At 44.7% G+C, this 20,471-nt stretch overlaps 2 protein-coding genes across 8 annotated transcripts in view; one reads left to right on the top strand and one right to left on the bottom strand.

Moving 5' to 3' along the window:
• The window catches only part of PIGH (phosphatidylinositol glycan anchor biosynthesis class H), a 38,189-nt gene extending 21,882 nt beyond the window's left edge, over positions 1-16,307 (top strand). Inside the window, exons 4-5 of one of the 3 annotated variants that reach the window (XM_030559774.1) lie at positions 14,907-15,045; positions 16,236-16,307. In XM_030559774.1, coding sequence (XP_030415634.1) covers positions 14,907-15,045; positions 16,236-16,273 — 177 coding nt within the window. In that variant the 3' untranslated portion in view covers positions 16,274-16,307. The other 2 variants (XM_030559776.1, XM_030559778.1) reach the window with 2 other exon arrangements.
• Positions 1-20,471, bottom strand: part of PLEKHH1 (pleckstrin homology, MyTH4 and FERM domain containing H1) — a 92,212-nt gene that overhangs the window by 8,801 nt on the left and 62,940 nt on the right. For all 5 annotated transcript variants that reach the window (XM_030559760.1, XM_030559758.1, XM_030559759.1 and 2 more), the window contains 8 exons: positions 19,741-19,917; positions 18,651-18,748; positions 16,519-16,696; positions 16,218-16,373; positions 12,716-12,816; positions 10,679-10,820; positions 8,280-8,422; positions 2,556-2,685 (listed from right to left, as the gene is read on the bottom strand). In XM_030559760.1, coding sequence (XP_030415620.1) covers positions 2,556-2,685; positions 8,280-8,422; positions 10,679-10,820; positions 12,716-12,816; positions 16,218-16,373; positions 16,519-16,696; positions 18,651-18,748; positions 19,741-19,917 — 1,125 coding nt within the window. The remainder of the gene's footprint in view (positions 1-2,555; positions 2,686-8,279; positions 8,423-10,678; positions 10,821-12,715; positions 12,817-16,217; positions 16,374-16,518; positions 16,697-18,650; positions 18,749-19,740; positions 19,918-20,471) is intronic.

The following is a 20,471-nucleotide window of genomic DNA, read 5'->3' as shown; positions in this document are numbered from 1 at the left end:
AAGGTGCCACAAGGACTCCTCGTTTTTTCCCTTAACAAAATTAGCTATGTTGACAGAAGCCCTCTTCCACTGACCTAGCTGTGTATACGCAGGGTTTTATGTTGGCATGGCTGTGTCAGTCAGGGCTGTGTTTTTTTGCACACTCCTGACATAGCTATGCCAGTATAACTTTCCTGAGTAGACCTGGCCTCAGGGTATGTCTACCCTGCAGGCAGGAGGTCCAATTGCTGCACATGTAGAGATAGGCAAGCTAGCTCAATAAAAATAGCAGTGAAGCTGTGGGAGCACTAGCTAGCCATTCTACTATAAGACTGCCTTGGACCCTGGGTACCAATTTGGGTGCCTAGCCCATGCTGCCAGCTGTGCTGCTGCAGCTTCACTGCTATTTTTAGCCAGCTAGCTTGATCAGAACTAGCTCAGATATGTCTACACATGTAGCAGTCACATCTCACAACTGCAGTGTAAACATACCCTAATGCGGGAGAGTGTAGTAGACTAGGTCTCTAAGTTTAGGATGGTTGAAAAGGTAGACAGGGCCAGCTTTATGCCAGTTCCCCCGATTCCCCCAAATCGGGCCCTGCGCCAAAGAGGACCCCATGCCCGCGCCTAAGAGGGCCCCGATCTGGGGGTCTTTGGGGGTGGGGGGGGTGTCTTTTGGTGCCGCAGAAGACATGGAGGGGACTCCCCGCCACCAAAGTGCTGCTGAAGCCCTGGACCACCACTGAGTATTCCAGTCGGCCCCGCGGGTCATAAAGTCGGCCCTGATGGTAGAACAAACTACTGGAAGCCAGAACTCCTGGCTGTGCCACAGATGTTATTCTTGGAAAGTGAACTTAGCCAATCTGTGCTTCAATTTCTTTCTTTATACAATAGGGATAGTAATACTGTTTGCCTTTCTCACATAAGAATAGGCATTGTTGTACAGTGCTACCTACAGAACTGAAACATTGGTTCTCTCTATTTACTCATCATTAGCTACAGGGTATGATTTACAGAGTTTTTTTCCTTTTTCTCCACTGGTAGGTACTTAAGGAATACTATTTTTTAAACTATGTTTGCTCTTGTTGTCAAGGGCACAGTATTGATCCATAAGGGTTTGTCTACACAAACACACAGTTTGCAGCAAGCTGGCATGTAAATCTGCCTGCACTAGCCTGCTGCATACTAAGTGTCCATCTGTGTAGAACAGGGGTGGGCAAACTTTTTGGCCCGAGGGCCACATTGGGGTTGCAAAACTGTATGAAGGGCCAGGTAGGGAAGGCTGTGCCTCCTCAAACAGCCTGGCCCCTACCCAACCCCTCCCATTTCCTGCCCCCTGATTGCCCCACTCAGAACCCCCCAACCCATCCAACCTTCCCTGCTCCTTGTCCTCTAACCACCCCCTCCTGGGACCCTACCCCCTATCCAACCCCCCCTGCTCCCAGTCCCGACTGTTCTGACCCCTAACCACACCCCCACCCCTTGACAGGCCTCCCCAGGACTCCCACCCTTATCCAATTGTCCCCCGTCCCCTGACCACCCACCAGAACCTCCGCCCCATCCAACCGCCCCGTCTCCTGACGCCCCCGCCCCTTATCCAATCCCCCGGCCCTGGCCGCTCAGAACAGCGTGTCTGGCAGCTGCACCACCCCGCTGGAGCCAGTGCTGCTCAGCAGGAGCGCACAACCCCGCCGCCCAGAGCGCTGCTCACCCGGCGGCGTGGCTGCAGGGGAGGGAGGGCAGCCTCCACAGCTGGGAGCTCATGGGCTGAGCAGGATGGTCCTGCGGGCCGGATGTGGCCCACGGGCCATAGTTTGCCCACCTCTGGTGTAGACCCTACTGCTGCCCACTAGGGAACTTTTATGGTGTCGCAGCAGGGTTAATTTAGACAATTAGTGCCTGGTAGGCTAGTGGAAGGGAGATTTACACTCCAGCCTGCCACGAACTAAGTGTTTGGTAGACAAGTTTTGACTCCTAAGAGCTTCAGTGTGTAATTTGTGGCACTCTAGCAACTCCTAGTGTCTCTAAAACATATTTGTCTTCTCTATTCCATCTAAACCAGAGGTAGGCAACCTATGGCACACATGCCAAAGGCAGCATGCGAGCTGATTTTCAGTGGCATTCACACTCACACTGCCTGGGTCTGGGGGACTCTGAATTTTAATTTAATTTTAAATGAAGCTTCTTAAACATTTTGAAACCTTATACAATAGTTTAGTTATATATTATAGACTTATAGAAAGAGACCTTCTAAAAAGTTAAAATGTATTACTGGCCCGCGAAACCTCAAATTAGAGTGAATAAATGAAGACTTGGCACACCACTTCTGAAAGGTTGCCGACCCCTGGTCTAAACAGATGGAAAACTAAATACAGCTTGGTCAGCCAGATGAAATGGTATGGAAAGTGCTGTACCTCTAAATAGCTTCCAAAGATGTGTGGTGGCAGTGGGGGGGTAGGGATTTCCCCACAAGGTATGAGCTCTTTTAGCAAAGATTGTAATAGTAGCTGAGCTGAACAAGTTTAACTTGGGGGTAAAGAAACAAAGTACTCCAGCAAGAAGCCACTTGTGATTACCTTCGCAGCAAATACCTTGGCTCCAAAGAGAGGCCATTTCCGGGCCACTGTCAAATAAATTCTAATGCATTCTAGTGGAGAGCATCCCTGCAGCACCATCCATTTTGTAGCCAGCTTGTCAGCCAACCGCCTGTGGGAATTCAAGTTACATTACAACATTTGCTCATGTCTTCAAATAAATGTAATGTTATTTTTACAATAAGTTAACAGTGTTTTTCATCCTGAAGGGCTGGAAGTGTCTTTCAAACCACTGTAGGCAGAGCTGGTAGTACCCCTATTATTTAGGTTGCCCAAGACATCTTATGATAAGATCTTATTCAGTTGTTTATAAATTTGTCAGACTTGAACCATTTGGGCTGAAGTTTTCCATTCTGGGCATCTGCCTTAAGCTGAATCTTTTTGGAAAATTTTAGCCAAACGTTTCAGTCATCTAGGAGAAAGAGGCTAGGGGAAAATACATTATCTCATCCAGGTTAAAAAAAATCTGGTGACCTTTTCTTTTGAAAGCTCCAGCGACCCCATGCTTTGGAGCAGGGATTTGAAATTTGGTAGGGGAATGGCCTCTGTGTTAAGGCTCTGCCTTTTCACATCTCCATGAAAATCTACCCAGATTTGGTCAAGTCATAAATACATGCTCAGAGACTTCTTCAATTTTAGGCACTAAACGCTCCAAAGATTCCATCCTCAGTGAGCATGCTCGAGTATCTCACAGTTCCAACGTATAACCAGGCTGCACATGCACCATCCTCACAGAACAAGTGAGTGTACTCCATACCTTCATAGCTCCTGTATGTGACCAAAGTGTGCATGTGCCATCCTCACTGAGCATGCTCTAGGCCAGGACCAGACTTTTCCTGTAATTGCTGCTTCAGGGTGCTCTGAGCCAGGACGGAGCTGAGCACTGGAAATGAGAGCAGGGAATCTGTTTCTCCTGTGCTCTCAATGACTCCCCTGCTGATGCCCAGGCAGTGCGGAGGAGGAAGCTGTCAGATTTGAACAGAGAGGAGACAAAAGCAATGGCAGAGGGGAAGGAAAGGATTTGGTTGGGACAAGGAGTGTGATGAGGGAGAAGGAGATAAACTGTGACATGGGGCTAGAAGAAGGATGACTGGGACTGGCTGGGCATTTGAGCAAGGAGACTGGGATTGGGTGGAGGCAAGGGAAACGGGAATTCGTTGGGCAAGGAGACTAAGACCAGGAGCCAGGGGGAGACTAGGACTCAGTATGGGAAATGGAGCAGATCACTTGGAGCCAGTTGGCTGGGGAAGGGACACTGAGGTTGAAAAAGGAGCTTGAGGGACTGCGACTGGATGGATAAGGAATGTGGGACTAGGAACCAGTATTTGGGGGAAGAACAGAGCAGAGGGAGGAGAAAGAGATCTAAGAAGTAGTTGGAGTGCAGGGGGAGAACTAGGACTGTCTGGGTAAAGAGACTGGGATGAGCCAGGGAGAGGGTAAACTGGGCAATGAGCTGAGGAGTAGGGAGGGGAAGTGAAGATTGGATGTAGATCCTGGGGATGAGACTGGAACTGGGAGCCAGATGGAGGGAAAATGGGGAATGGAAACTGGGACTGGTTGGGCAAAGAGACTGAGATTGGGAGTCAGGGGGAGATTGGGACTTGAAGAGTGAGCCTGGAGGGGGAAACTAGAACCTTCTGTGCAAGGAGACAGGGCCTGGGATGAGAAGCCTGAAGAGTATAGACTGGCACAGGGCAGGGAAGGAGGATAGGACTGGGACAAGGAGACGGGGTGGGGAAAAGACAGGACTGGGCTGGGGACAGATTGAAAGGGATGAGGCAGAAGGAGTCAAGCTTGTGGGAGAACAGACAGAAGTCTGTGCCCACTAGAGCACACTCCCCTCCAGAGGCTAAAATGGAAACCAAAGATTCTGAGTCTCACCATTCCCATGCTGTCAGCAAATATCTGCGATAACTACTGGTAAAGGGTGTATCTCAGCCTCCTCAAGTGCTGGTTCTGTAGGATGACACCTATTGCTGCTAACAGTTACTCTGTTAGCTCCAGCGGCAGAGGTCTGTGCTGTGGATCTAAAGGTTCTAACCCTGCTGATGAACCATGTGAGTGTCAATATGATGCTGGGTGATGGAATTTCTGTACATTCAGTTTGGTTTATTTAAAACCTAGGAAATTACACATTAAAAAATGACATTAGAAGAACATTATTAAGGTTTCAAAGTCAAGCACTCAGAAGTTAGGAGATGCCAGAATTAAGGTTGTCTGTGCAACCTTAATTTGGACCACTTGTGCATATGCAATATGATACAATCTTTACTTATATGACAGTATTTTTTCCACAGGACCCCTCCCTCATTCAGTGCAGAGGAAGAAACTGCTGTGGGCATTGATCAGGATTTTGTAGTGAAGGAGGCTGATGTTTGTAGGAATTGGAAGATCTATGGCAGTGGTGGGCAACCTGCGGCCCAAGGGTCAGACGAGGCCCGTCAGGGTAATCCACTGGCAAGCCACCAGTTTGTTTACATTTTCACAGTCACCCAGAGCTCCCAGTGGCTGCGGTTTGCCAATGGGAGCTGGGGGAAGCGGTGGCCAGCACGTCCCTGTGGCCTGCATCGCTTCCCGCAGCTCCCATTGGCTGGGAACAGTGAACCGCGGCCCCTGGGAGCTGCAGGCGGGATGCAAATGTAAACAAACTGTCTGGTGGCCCACCAGCATATTACCCTGACGAGCCAGGTTGCCCACTACTGCTTTATGGTGAATGAGGTAGGGAATTGCAGGAAGAGAAAGGATGATCTCATAGTTAAGGCAGGTGAATGTTGCCCTGGACAACAGGATTCTATCCCTGCCTCTTCCACAGAGTTCCTGTGTGAATGTTAATTGTTATTATTATTTTATTTATTATTATAGCAGCACCTAGGAGCCCCTGTCATGGACCAGGACCACACTGTTCTCGGGAGCTGTACAAACAGAACACAAAGAGTCCCTATGCCTGGTCAGTTGACTTCAGTTAGGTTTAAAAAGAACATTTGGGCCTGTGGAAAGAGAGACTGAGTGAGGAAAGGAGACCTGGTGAGTCAGAATTAGAAAACTGCAGGAAGCAGGTGCAGTGGACTGCCAAAGTCCACTCAGAGGGAAATCAGTGCAGACTGAGTGATAAATGGGAAAAATCCCTTGGGAATAAAAATCCCAGGGTGATCTGAAGAACTGTAATCTATAAACATAATTTATATTAAATTAAAAAACTTATTAAGCTGTTTGTTGTCCAATTTTAAAGAACATCAATCTACTGACCTGGTGGAAGTCACAAGCCAAGCACCTGGAACCAAAGTTTGTTGAAGTGCTAACCCAGCTTTTGACAACCTTCTGCAGGTACAGCAAGAATATTTCCTTTATTTCGGTTTGTTCAATGAGTTCAGTTCAATGACTCTTTTATTGAAAGTTACAAAACTGCCTGGAAGTTGGAAAAAGCAGGAAAGCTTGTTTTACTCTTCCAATCTATGAATAAAATCTAATTGTGAAAGGATGAGATCTATTAATTCTAAAATCGTAAGGGACATGGTGACCAACAACAATCAGTTCAATTCACTAATTACAGCAATAATTTCTTTGTTTAATAAATCAGTTGGTTTTAAATGCAAAACATATTTTGATAAATTTACTTTTTTCTTCTGTATCCAGCCCATTTAAGATTGTTTTTATTAGTTAAATAAACTTATTTTAAAATGCTGTTTTTGTGCATTTAATTGAATTTAAATTTCCATCAAAAAGCAGCTTGACAAATCACAAGTATAAAAAGTAGTTTTGTAAATAAAAATTCATAATTCCCCATTTTCTAACATAATAAAGTAAAAATTAAGAATCTGAATAAGTGTATGTTAAGCTATGTAGTTGATTAAATAAACATGTATACTTGTATCCTGGTTAGCAAAAGGAATCACCAAATTTAGTGTAAAGGCTATATTTAGTTACAAATCAACATTTGAAAAGTTATCAACCAATCAGAATCAACCTTTCTTTAGGAAAGTAATTGAAGTACAAATGCAAAACAAGATTAAAATTCTTGATTTAAATCAAAGTTTTCTGCTTCCTAATTTAAATCACTTTCATTTAAATCAGTCCACCTTGGAAGAAATTAACAATTCTGTCTTCGGAACAGGGTTTGAATAGTGGGCAGTAAATGTGGCCTGGGGTCACACATTGAAAATGTGGCAAAAATAAAATATTGAGTAGCTGCTCACTGATTGTGCACTGAACAAGGCAGGGATCCTGTAGGGAGGAATAGTATGCAATAATGTAACTAAAGACTGTATCATAATGCATATGCATCAGGGGGCTCAACTAAGACAACCTTAATTCTGGCATTTTCTAACTGTTGAGTGTTTGACTTTGCAACCTTAATAATGTTCTTTTAACTGTCTGTATAAAATTTAGGATTCACTTCACCCACCACAGAAGTTCAGCCCCCTCTGTAACAAAAACACAACAGTTTAGCAGTGCAGAGCAATATTGCACAGCAGTTCAGGATAGGGAGTGATGGAGAACGGAAACAGTGGAAAATGTTCAAGGAGGAAAATGTAATTACCCAAATGTAGAGTCTCAGAGGATCTATATTGGAAGCTCCCACACCTTAACTGAAGAGCTGATGTTGAATTTTTAACAAAGGCTTCCTTTTTTCAAAATGTTAGTGAAGTTAGTGATTTGGTAGGATCCTATGCCACGGTTGTGCAGGAGATAAAGAGGTCCTTTGCTTCCACATTATTATTGTATTGTGATAGTTCCTAGGAGCCGCAGTCACTGACCACAACCCCATTGTGCTAGGAACTGTGCAACAGTATCTGCAAAATCTCAGATAGTAGCTTTCTTCCATGTGGTAGAAGCCTGTCTAACACAGGCTATCTTCTCCCAAAGAGAAACCATTTCTCAGGTGCGTACCTTAGTACCACCATCGTCTGTCACTTCACAATTACACTGTGGTAATGTTTTCCACATGGGGCTACAACTTAAGTCAACTTGGAAACTGCAGCTGGTGCAGAGGGCCATAGACTCTTTGTTAAGCAGCATGTCTTGCTATGAGAATATGAAATCTGCACCAGTTCATTCCCCAGTGGAGTTAATATATTAATTCTGATCAATAAAGCCCTTAAAAGGCTTGGGATCTGCCTGTCTAGGAGATTGCCTTGCTCCCTGGGCAACACAGCTGAGATCAGTGGAGGCCCCTGAGCTATAGCTTAATTGGTACAGATGTGGATTCTTTTTTTAAAAAAGTGACGCTTAGACTTCAGAATTCACTCTCTCATGGTCCAAAGAAGCCTAGATTTGTTGAACTTTAGGGCATACTTCAAAGCCTATCTATTTGGCCAGCCATTTGGAGAGAGTTGTGGTTTGTGGGGCATTCAGGCAGGGCATGGATTCTGATTTTGGGCATATCAGAATTGTTGGAGCCAAGATGGGTAACACAGGTTTTTTAGACTGGTTTCCTTTGTGCGTAGAAGGGTGGCTTGTTTGCGAATGCTGTTTTAGTCTAGGTTGGTTTGTATATCACCTTTCAAGGGCATCTGTTGCCTGGGATCTGAGTTCTTTTTATACTTATACGTTGAACTCAAAATAGATTTGTGCATTTCACTTCTCCTGACAGTTTCTCTTTAAACTTTCTTTCTGAATAAGAAAAGGGATGGATGTATTTTGTAGTAGCAAGTGGCCTATTTTTTTTCCACAGCAAAATTTTATATAACTGAACCGTTTTAGTCTCACCTGATATGCTCAGGGGTAATGTTTTGTTTGTAACGTTTGGGATAGAATTTGTCCAAGATCTGTTGGAGAAGATGTTGCATTTTGGACTGTGGTGTCCCCCCAGGGCTTGAAGATACTGGTCGATCCAAGTCTCCATATTCCACCTGCACCAGAATGTTAAAGGATATTGGTTTATATCACAGTAAAAATGACAAGTTCTTGGACCAATATCTTCTCCATACACAGCAAGTGACTCTTGGGGATAGGCCTGCCCAGGAAATTTCTTAGTCTGTGGAGGGTGAAACAAGATTTAGTTCAGCCACTCTGTGTGCCAGAAAACTGATCTCTATGTATTGTTGTTTTTCCCCTCAACTGGCCAATAAGAAACCAGCTTATTTGTAAACAACATAAGCAAGATTTCTCCATCTGCTGCAGTGCATGGTTGCTAGAGGCAGCTGGTGGAGATTTCTCCCTGCTTAGGGGAACTCTGCTGGTAGAAATGGCGCTGCTCCCTCTTGTGCCAGCTGTTTCCCACAGTACCCAGCATGTCAGGGATCTTAAGAGCATGGGCTGGGTAGAGAGGAGATTCCCCATCATGGGTGCCAGGTTTGTATAATTTTTGGTGGTGCCCAGAACGGGTCCAAGCAGAACCGTCCCATCCATAGGACAGACCGGGGCAACTGCCTTCAGGGGGACGTGGGGTCCAGGGCAGCCTGGTGGGTTAGCAGGGGGCCTGGCGCTGGCAGCAGCAAGTGACTCGGTCCCTGCCCCTCTCTGCTGGCTCAGGGGAGGGGGCAGAAGCCAGAAAGGGGTAGGGTGGGGGCTTGAGGGAAGGAGTGGAATGGGGGTGGGGAGGGGGCAGAGCAGGGCAGGGAGAGCTGGGGTGGGGGCAGGGGTGGAGTGGGGCGGGGCGGGCTGGGCCAGGTCGGTCGCTGCTGCCAGTGCCAGGCCCCTCTGGACCCCGCATCCCCCTGAAGCACAGAGCCCCCCAAAGCACAGGCCTGGGGCGGTTCCCCTAGTCCATCCTATGGATGGGATGGCTCTGAAAATATAAGCCCAAACATTGGTGGAGCCAGGCCCACCTTCCTTAACATTGGTGGAGTATGGGTCCATATAACTCACTGCCTATGTTCCCCACTGGGGTGAGGTCTCAGAGGGATCTTACACCAATGGCACAAATTAAGCTACTCCTTGCAGCTTTCCTTACTCTAGAGCTGAGTGAGTGATGCTCAGGGCACTGCAACTGGTTCCCTGCATCACGCCTCTCTCTGTTGTACTCAAGCTCTGCTTGAACAAGGTGGAGAGCCTCTCCTCCTCCTCTTCCTCCTGTGTCTAAGGATACTTTTCTCTGACTGGCTTAGTGAACAGACTCATCATTTGCTTTAGCCAATACAGCAGGTCAATTAAAGTCCAGTAAGACACAACTGTCCTGTCTACTACAACAATACTTGGCACACAATGTGAATAAATCCACAATGGTAATATGATACATGTAACTGACATATGGAGGCCTAATTTAGGACCCTGCAAAATGCTTTTCCTGAGGGAGGTTCTAGGTTGTTAGCAGTATAACAGGGAGTGCTCAGATCATTAGGCTAAAATCAGAACAGTGATATTTTAATATCTCCATCAGAATGGCTGTGCAGAGCTGTTTTGGGGCTTTCCCAGGCTGTCTGTGTTTTCCTAAAGCTCTTGCTAGGAAAGAATTCCCTTGAGGGAATGATGGATGCACACATGCAGTCAAAGCAGTAAACATCATCAATGACCGTCTTCCTGCAGGAGCAGCGGCAACAAACTATCTTATCCCCTCTTTTTGTATTAAGACCGCTGAATATGGATTATGCTGCTTCTTAGCTTAGTTTCAGTTTTTCACTGTTTATGGTGAATAATTTACTTGAGTGACGTTGGTTTGGCACGACATGACTCAGTGAGCAGTTTGATAAGGAACACCATCTCTGTTGTACCAGCCATAATTGCTTAACTGAGGAAATGCAATGTACAGCTTGGCTGATGTGCAGCCCAACTTAACTGGGCAACAGAACTTCCACCTCCAATAGAGCACATGAAAATGGCCGAGTCATTGTAGCATGTGGGGAAAGAGGTGTGGATTTTCTCCTATCCTTCTGCCCCAGGTTCTTTATAGAACAGAAGTAAAGACATTGACGAAAGAACATCACCAGATACCACATCTTTCTCTTTGGACAGTCCAAAACAAAGCCTAAAAGTGTTGGTTTCCCTAGCGCAGAGGTTCTCAAACTGGGGGTTCTGACCCTCAGGGGATCGTGAGGTTTTTACGTCGGGGGAGGAGGTAATGAGCTGTCAGCTTCCATTTCGAAACCCCGCTTCATCGCCAGCATTTATAATAGTGTTAAATATAATAAAAAGTGTTAATCCCACAGCACACTGGGCTGGCTGCTCACCTGAGCAATCAAAGCCACCATTTCCAGAGCCAGCTCCTTATTGACAGGGAACCTCCCATTGGCTATTTCACTGCTGACCTGGAAGGCCAGCAGCAACCGCTCTTTATCTGTCTCACCTTTTGCCTGGTTTCGAAAATACAATCTAAAAAGGAGAGAAATGCAGAGGAGAAAAGGTACCAGGCACTAGCTGCGAACAGAGTTGAAATAACCATTATTTTCAAAGTGAGTTTTGTGCATTAGAAAGGAGTTGTGCTGAGAGCCCTGAAGACTAAAGCCCTCTGTTCATGAACAAGGAGAATAGCTTTTGAAGCCATTCCAGTTTGTGAGCCATCCGTTTACCGAAAGTGTCTAGTTAGCTTAGAAATAGATTCCCTTCTTTCAAGTACAGACATAGATGGTATTTATTAGATATCCTGTAACTCCTCCACCTATCACAGAATCCAGATCTAGCTCTGACTAAGCTACGAGGGGAATATTGCATGAACCTGTTGTTCCATTCCCTTACTTGTGTATGGGTGCTGATACAGAAAAACTTGATATTTAATATTTCAGCTCCTAAGGAGGGCTTACTTTTCCCAGCAGTGTGGAACCCTTCAAAAGGATGTTCTCACCTCACCCTCACCCACAGACAGCTCTCCATTGGCTCCCTATTCCTTTCAGAGTCCACATCAGAAATGCCCTTCTTGTGTATGAAGCCCACCATGAACTCAATGCAGCTCTCCCTATGGATCTCTGTCTCCTACTTCCCTACTGTCCCATCTCATGTAGCATCTCTCTGTGTCATACAAGAGCCTCCTCCTGTGCAGCTCCTGCCATTTAGAACGAGCTTTCTGTATTTTCTTGTCCCAGTGACTTTGTTTCATTGCAAGGGTCCGGCAGCCTACATTTCCCCCCGGCAAGGTAGACCTATACTTTTTCAATTCTCTCTTCCTCTGATGTAGTGTGTATTATTTAATTTTGTTTCAGGATCCAGTCTGTCTGTCTGGAGCTACACATAATTTTAGTTGTACTGTATCTAGTTTTTATTTGGTACCAAGTCTATTATATCTTTCACAGTGTATTGATTTTATCTTTCGCCCATATACTCCTTCCCATACATTTAGGAATGGAATGGAACCAGACTAAGGGTTTGTCTACAAGGGAATTTTTCTGGTATTTTTCTGCTATTCCTGATTAACTCTGTGTGTGGATACTTTTATTCCAGAATACAAGTGTTTTATTCAAAATTAACTCCGTGTATGGACACACTTATTCTGGAATAAGAGTGGATTAAAAGTTGATTAAGCTAATCAGGAATAGTTAATGTGCTTATTATTATTTATTTGTATTATAGAACCCACAAGCCCCAGTAATGGACCAGAACTCTATTATGCTAGGTGCTGTAATAACACAAAACATATAAAGCCCCAAAGAGCTTACAATTAAGTATAAGACAAGATGGAGACAGACAGACGGGGAGAACACAAAGAAACAATGAGACCATATTGGTCAGAACACCAGCCGCCTAACTATTGTCAATTTTTTTTGTAGGCCTCCCAACAAAGCAGAGTTTTGAGGATGGATTTAATGTGGATAATGAGTTAGTTTTGCACGTTTATGGGGAGTTTCTCCCAAATACGAGAGACAGCATGAGAATACTTGTTTTAAAACTTTGTGGTGATGGAGGCTGATGTTATGGGCCAATTGAACATGGGAACTGACTATTGAATACTGAATGAGAAATGATATGGTAGGGATGGGTCATGAAGGGCCTTGAAAGTAAAGACAAGTAGCTTTACATTATTCTGGATTAGTTTTCATCTGTAGACCAGCCCTAAGTGAGTTCTGTCAGTTCTAACAGTACAGTATTGTAAAAAGTTATAGGCCTTGTAGGCGGATCACTGCTCTCAATAAATATTTAATGACTCCCTCAAATTACTCAGACCTGAGGAAGAGCTCTTTGCAGCTCGAAAACTTGTCTCTCTCACCAACAGAAGATGCTCCAATAAAAGATATTACCTCACCCAAGTTGTGTTTCCCTCAAACTATGCACAATACCTGTTTTTATAGGTCAGCTTCACTATTCTTGTGCTACCTTCATATTTCCCAGGATGCAGTTCTTTCAAGGCTTGTTCCCATTTTGAAATAACATCACAGATCTGTAAAGAGATCACAGAGAGACAAGCTGACTCAAAGCTTGAATGAAAAAGTAAGCAAACAAACTTTGTGGGGTTTGGGTATGGGAAGGAGAGAGTGGATCAAGAACACATTCGGCCAGGAAATGACATACAATTCAACCATACATTTTTTTCTGCTAGATAACACATAATAAATAGAGATTGGCCAACTGAAAACTCCAGATCCAAACCTACGGGGGAGTTTGGATGTGAATTCCAGTCCCGTGCAAACTCCATGAATGGCCTGGGTCTATATAACAGATCTTGGATCTGATATTCAGGATCCCGGGTATCACCAAATCTTGGAAAAGTTTGGAACTGGATCGCAACTTTGCATCTCATGCATCTTTGCATCCTATCTTTAATAATGACAAATAACTCCTCTGGCCTTCAAACAATCACCCAGCCTTTCCAAGCTCATCATCCTATCTTTAATAATGACAAATAACTCCTCTGGCCTTCAAACAATCACCCAGCCTTTCCAAGCTCATCATCAGAAGCAAGCTTCTCCACAGCAGGACACACTAACTCAAAGTGGCACCAGACCCTGCCAAAACAACAGATGCAAAACCTGCTGACATATCTCTCCTGCTACAATGATCAACATCCCTCACAACACACCTTTCAAGATCCCTGGGTCCTACACATACCTATCACAACATGTGCACCTTATCCAGTGCACTAAATGCCCTCAATGACAATTGTGTGTGTGAAATTAGACAATCACTATGCTCTCGAATAAACTCACACAGGAAAATGATGACAGACAAAAACACCGTATCACCTTGGGTGAACACTTTTCACTCTATATCTGACTTCCCAGTCCTCATTCTCAGAGGAAATCTGCACAACACCTTCAAAAGACAAGCCTGAGAGCTTAACTTCATAACTTTGCTAGATACTAAAAATCATGGAGTGAATAGAGACACTGGATTTATGGTTTATTACACCAATCTATAACCCACTAAAAACCCCCCATTAAGCTGCCTTCCCCGCCTCCCCCTTCATTTTCCATCCTATGACTAGAAGGGTGTTAACTGGCCACTTCATCTTGAATGGTCCCTTGAAATATGTGTTAACTACTTGTGCTAAACAATCTGCTCCACCTTGTATTTAGCTGTGACACTCTGACCATGTTTCCCAGACCTGAAGAAAAGCTCCGTGTAAGCTTGAAAGCTTGTCTCTCTCATAACAGAAGTTGGTCCAATAAAAGACATTATCTCACCCACCTTGTCTCTCATCTATTAAACACTGCAGTTCTAGTTACCGTCTCCAAATTACTCCACTCCTTTTGCTACAGTCCAGTAAAGATCTCTTACGTCCTTAACATAGCAATAAAGGACAAGTGAAGAGCATAAGAGGCTACTTGGGTTAACTGACCAAACATCTCAACTCCTTGAGTTAAGGTTTGAGGACCCCTTGGATAATACCCAAACCAGCTGAGCTAGTGCCCTTAGTTGTCTAGGACCCCATTGGGCACTCTAACATTCCATCTTCCTAAATCATGTTTCTATCACCAACAAAGCTCATGATTATATGAGCTATATCAGGCTGAAAAAGAGAATCACTTGTTTGGAGTTCACTGTGGCATTTCCTCAGAAAGTCACTGAAGCATTTTCTTCCTACTTTGTAAAGTACTTTTAACACTCTGATGCTCTCTAACTTTGCCACAGCAACAAATTCCATGCAGCTGGGACACAAGTCCTCTTCAAAGCTGCCACTGCTAATGTTGTTTCATCAATCTCTAGGTGGCATAAATTGTATCTTAGATGCAAGTGCAACCTTTATGCCAACAGGGAGGATGGGCTCTCCAAAGTCACTGACAAAATTTGGTCTCTGCAAGGCATAGCCATTGTGTCATCCAGTTAACCAGCCAGCCATCAAATTGGCATGTGGGTGATATCTACATACAGAAACTCTGGATGTCAGGTCTCTTCTTGCACTGAGTGAAACTTCTCATGTTGTCTTAAATGCTTGTATTCTCCTACATGGGCTTACTCCTGGGGGAATTCTGTGCCACTGTGCACACACACAAATTATTGAACTGTGCATATTTTTTATTTTTTGTGAAGAAAAAAGCTGCTGCTGGGAAGTTGCTGCAGTTCTCCCTTTTTCCCACCAAAGGATGCTTCGTGATAGAACAGAGCAGCTGCTCCTGGCCATCTAGGAAAGAGGAAGAGCCTGCCTTCTTCATAGCACCTGTCGGGCCAGGTCAGGAGACAGGGGCTATGCGGAGACAGACAGCATGAGGGATCTGGGGGGTCAGACTGGGGGTCATAAGAGCTAGTGGGGGATGACAGACTGGGGCAGGGACTGAATGGGAGTTGAGGAGCAGGGCCACAGGGGGAGGGAGGTGGAGAGCCACATGGGGATGGTGGTGGGGGTGCAAGGCCACAGAGAGACAGGAGGGTGACTGACTGGGGGCAGAAAAACCTGGGGACAAGGGGAGGGAGTGCAGACACACACAGCGATGGGGGGAGTGGATGTCTGAGTGGGGCTGGAGGGACACATGGGGACAGGAGCAGACGTGCCTAACTGAATGGGAGAGGCTAGAAGTCGGCCTGGGTCTGCATAGGGGAAGCTCCCTAGCAATCTCTCCCCACCCCCATAAAAAACCTGTCCCATGCTTTTCCCACCCATACCCAACAACCCTCCAAGTTCACACCCAGGCTCCTTCCTAGAAATTACTTCCCTCTCCCTCAGCTCCTCTGTTCCCCTTGACTCCCCCAAGTCTTTGCACTGCTTCTGAGGGGTGTGGGAAAAACAGTTCTGCTTGTAGTTTAAAAGAATTATTCATCAGAGTTCTGTATTAATTTGCCTAGTAAGGAATCTATTTGTCAAAAAACATTTCTTGAATCTTTTTTGTTATCTGTACTGTTACAGACATACTTGCTGACAGGAATTTTGAAAAAAATGACCAAGAATAATTGAAACTGGTGTGCTTATATTCTGTTATTTTGACAAATAAAATATGCAGAATTTTGCAGAATTTGAAAATATTGTGCGCAGAACTTTTAATTTTTTGGTGCAGAATTCCCCTAGGAGTAACTGGGTGCACTGTTGTCAATGGAAAGTTAGGACATATTCAGTAACATTGCAGGAAGTACCTGGTACCTTCGTCAAGAGATGGCATGTGTGTATTTATCAGTTTGGTCACTGAGTTTGAACTAGATGCACCTGGCATCCCAAAACACAACAGGAACTTGTCTTGACTAGCATCTAAAAGTATAATGTTAGATCTTGCTAGCTAGCTCATTCTGACTAACACCATGTAACACTCTAGTCAAGACAAGGCAAGTTCTACTTCTGCTAAGAAAGTCAAGGCTCCTCACTAGGCTTTAACTCTTGCTTTGTCTTGATTAGACTAGTGGGGAGGGAATTACCTTCACATTGCCCTGCAGGCAGTGCTCCAGATCCCTGCCAGAAGGATCATCTGTGAAGAGAGAAAACCCAGTGTGGGATGGTTTCCTCATTCCTGTTTCCTGGTTCAGCCGCTGGAGGAACTCATCCACTGTTGAAGAACCATCAAAACCCACAACCTGAAATGGAACAGGAAATTAAAATAATTAAGTAAGTTTATCTTGGGGGACAGAACTAGCCACAAGTGGTAAAAGAATGTAAACACTAGCAAGACCCCAGTGCAGGACTCAATTACATGAGAGGTACCTGGTGCCCATGTCTTACCTGGTAGGTTCCATTCATGAAGTGCACTGGAATGCTGAAGGGGAGTGAATGGTGGAAGGGATTCCGCAACAAAATGGACACAATCTCCATTCGCGAAGGCTTGGCTTCCCGCTCTCCAGTGTGCAACGTGCGCTCCACAGACCTCTGACAGTAGATGGCATACTTGCCTATTTCACTCCTAATCCCAGGGTGAGAGAGTGACAACACAAACACATGCTTTGGATACACTATTGTGCCCATTACCATTTTCTCTCCCCAGTAACTCTCTCCCCTGGCATCTTGCTCAAGTGAAAATGTGTGTATTTTCAAGTGTCCTTATTCACCTCTACAGAGTTGGAGATTAGATTTGATTCAGATAAACACACGAGTTAGGATTGAGATCCAAAGCTCTTTGGTCTGCAAAACAAGGCTAGATGCTAGGTTCTTTTATAAGATTTATAGAATTTTCTGCTTCCACCTATTGATATCCGGGAATGGGTGGCCACAAGTCTGCCCATGTCTAAAGGTCCCTCTCCCGGTTGAAGGGCAGGAGTGGCTGAACCTGGGACTCAAATAATTCCAGGGGACAACTGCAAAGAAAACAAGGCCATTATCAAGGAACTGGAGGGCGATACCAAGCAGAGAACCCTGGACAACACCCACTGTTCCTCAAAGGTGTCTAGGGAACCAGCAGACACTGCCCAGAGGAACTCTGCCCAGATACATGATTGAGGGGAGGAATGGAAGTAGGTCCTAGAGTCGCAGAGCACCTCCCCATCCAGCATCCTCCTCCTGGTTTTATAAATGGCCACTTTAGCCAATTCCAGGAGGAGCGTGATGAAGTCCCGCGACTTCGTGGGGCCATGCACAGGGTGTGCATAAATCAAGAAGCACGGGGAAAAGTTCAGCCAGAACCTTAGGAGAAGGGGCTATGACCTAGTGCACTCTAAATAGCCGTGCTCCAAAGTCTCTCTCACACCACAAAAAGGGCAAGAGTTGGGGATAGGGGTGAACCATGCCTAGTACAAGCCTGTGCTCATAGCTTCATGAAGGAGTTGCCAGCTGATATCCTCGGCAAGCTGTGGAACCAAGGTGGAATACAGGCTGGCCTACTGGGGTTCTTCACCCTCCACAGAAGGCAAAAGGTCCCACCACTTAGTATTGGAGCAGGACAGTAGGGTGAATTTTCTGCTTCCATCTGAGCTGGCGATACTGTGAGAATGCCCCTTTCCCTTTTTGGAATTTTGGCATTTCCAATTCTGGCTGGAACCAGCAAGTGCAGAGGCAGCAGCAAAGAAAATGAAAAACATTGGCTAGAAAGATTATACAGAGTATTTCAAATTCCAAGACAGGGTTGATTTGAGTTTTTGACAAAGGTTGTATATAAGCCTGTGTTTGAAATGACACAGCTGTTTACCCACATTTAGTCTTCATATAGCAATAAACCACAACAGAGTGTGCATTACCTGGCCACTGATGCATGCCCCAAGAATATGAGGAGACTCAAGGCTGAAGTCCAAGCTCCTTAAACTACCCAATAAATCTATTAACATACAACTAACGTACATCCTAGAATGGCTTACTGCTGTTAAAGAAGCTCTCATTGGTTGTTTTCTTGTTGGTGTATTTGTGGCAGGGAGTGCGGGGGAGATCAGAGTGTTATGCAACATAACCTTCCACTTTGAAACATAATTCCTACTAAAAGGATGAAAGGGTAGGGAGAAGGGTGGGAGAAGGTGGTGGGAGAAGGTGGTGGGAGATCCTGTTTAGTTTTAAATAACTTATCTCTTTGGAATTCAGTTTGGGTTTGTTAACCCAGGGACTCAACTTTTTTTTTATTTCCCCCCTAGCACTCTTTTCCTGTCCCATCAGAAGACCTGCTGACCTTTCAGCAGCATTTATCACTGTCATATATACAGTCATATGGACTAGGAAACATTCCCACCGAAAAGTGGATCAAAAGTGGCTGAAAGATGGCTTCTGATCAAGGACAGCCTGGCACCTTGGGAAAGGCTTCTTATGCCATCTCCATCCCCAACTCGCCTTTGCATGGCTCAGTCATAAATTAGCCTTACTGTGCTACAATCCTGTAGCTGATGCAGAAGGGATTTGGAGGCAACATAGCCAGTGAAAGAAGATGGCATGCTATTTACCTGGAGTCTGCATGCCGCTGCAAGTGTTGTTTGATATACCAGAGGAAGTGGTGCTGAGGAAGAAAGAGAGGAGCACACAAAGCCAGGAGCTGCCAGCACTGGGAAGAGAAATGGGCAAATAAGGTGCAATCACTCCTGCACTGCTCTTGTTGCCAGTTACCCTTGTGCAAGACACTTGGGCCAAGAATTTGAAGAGTGACTAGTGATTTTGGGGGGCTTCCATTTTTGGAGTGTGCAACTTGAGATGCTTTAAAGGGGCCTGATTTTCAAAGGCAGGTGCTCAGCACTTTCTGAACATCAGGCTTCTTTGGCATCTCAAATTGGGCACCCAAAAATTGAGGCACCACAAATCAGTCTTCACTTTTCAAAATCTTGGCCACTGTAACTAGAGCTGTGTGCATAGTTCCCAGCTACTTATTCAGTGCATGTTGCTTTTTTATTGTCTGCAGACAGATCACAATTCTCTCAGAATTACTCATTATTTCAAATTATTCATAAATTTCTCTTGCTGGTCATTCTTGCTCTTTACATGATTTGAACTGGGAATATTACAATCAAGAATTCAATGGACCCTTTGGCTCAGATCCACAAAAATATTTAGGATCCCAACTTCTACTGAAATCAATGGAAGTTAGGGACATAAATACCTACGTGGATCTGGGTCTTTGAACTATAACGTATGCAGGCAACTAACTTAATAAGCACATCACAAAATTCAAAATGCACATTCAAGTGTATTAATCATGCTTTTCATCCTGTTGGCTAATTATATCACAATCAGAGATGGAACCATGTGACTTAGGTAACTATTCAATGCATCAACAATTGCATTTTGCAACTGAATAGTATTTGGAATTTGCTTTTGGTGAATAGTTGAGCATTCAATCTAAACATACTTTTGCAAGTAAATTGCACTACTCAATACTTTTTTTTTCCTTTGCGCATCACACTTCAGATTATTTTTGCCCCCACAAACCTTGAAGTGTTTAAGGTGACTAGTCTTTTATGGGGACTAGACTTATTGCTAATTATTCAAAATATGGATTTAAAAAAAAAGCTTGCAGCCTGGAAGTGACTGAGAGAAGCTCACCTGAATGACTGAGTGGTTCTGGGGCTGCCGGCAGCTAGTCTGTTTAACCAGTTGGCAGTAGATTTCATTCTGTAGCTCAGTATGTGTCAGACAGACTTGCAACGCTGTCTGGGCAAGTGACACATGGTAATCAATAGATGGAGCCTCCACAGGGACATTGATGAACAGCTGACAGGACTACAGAAAGGGAAAATTAGCATGTGTAGTAATAATAATACTTCACTTTTTCCCCATAGCACCTTCCAGCTCCAGTATGGCTCAGAGGGGAAATGAATTCTCCAAGGTGTCACAGCACATCAGTGGCAGAAATAGGGAGAAAACCCAGATCTCCGGACTTCCAAGACTATGCTCTAACCCAGGGGTCAGCAACCTTTCAGAAGTGGTGTGCCGAGTCTTCATTTATTCACTCTAATTTAAGGTTTTATGTGCCAGTAATACGTTTTAACATTTTTAGAAGGTCTCTTTCTATAAGTCTATAATACATAACTAAACTATTGTTGTATGTAAAGTAAATAAGGTTTTTAAATTTTAAGAAGCTTCATTTAAAATTAAATTAAAACACAGAGCTCTCCTAACCAGTGGCCAGGACCTGAGCAGTGTGAGTGCCACTGAAAATCAGCTTGCGTGCCGCCTTCGGCACACGTGCAATAGGTTGCCTACCCCTGCTCTAACCTCTTCTAGACCAAGCTTCTCTCATACAAACTTTCTCCCCTTGCCCTATATGCGTCATA

Source organism: Gopherus evgoodei, chromosome 4 (assembly GCF_007399415.2).
Source record: "Gopherus evgoodei ecotype Sinaloan lineage chromosome 4, rGopEvg1_v1.p, whole genome shotgun sequence".
NCBI classification, from domain to species: domain Eukaryota; kingdom Metazoa; phylum Chordata; order Testudines; family Testudinidae; genus Gopherus; species Gopherus evgoodei.
The sequence above is the reverse complement of the archived record's forward strand: the minus strand, read 5'-3'. Positions and strand labels throughout refer to the sequence as shown.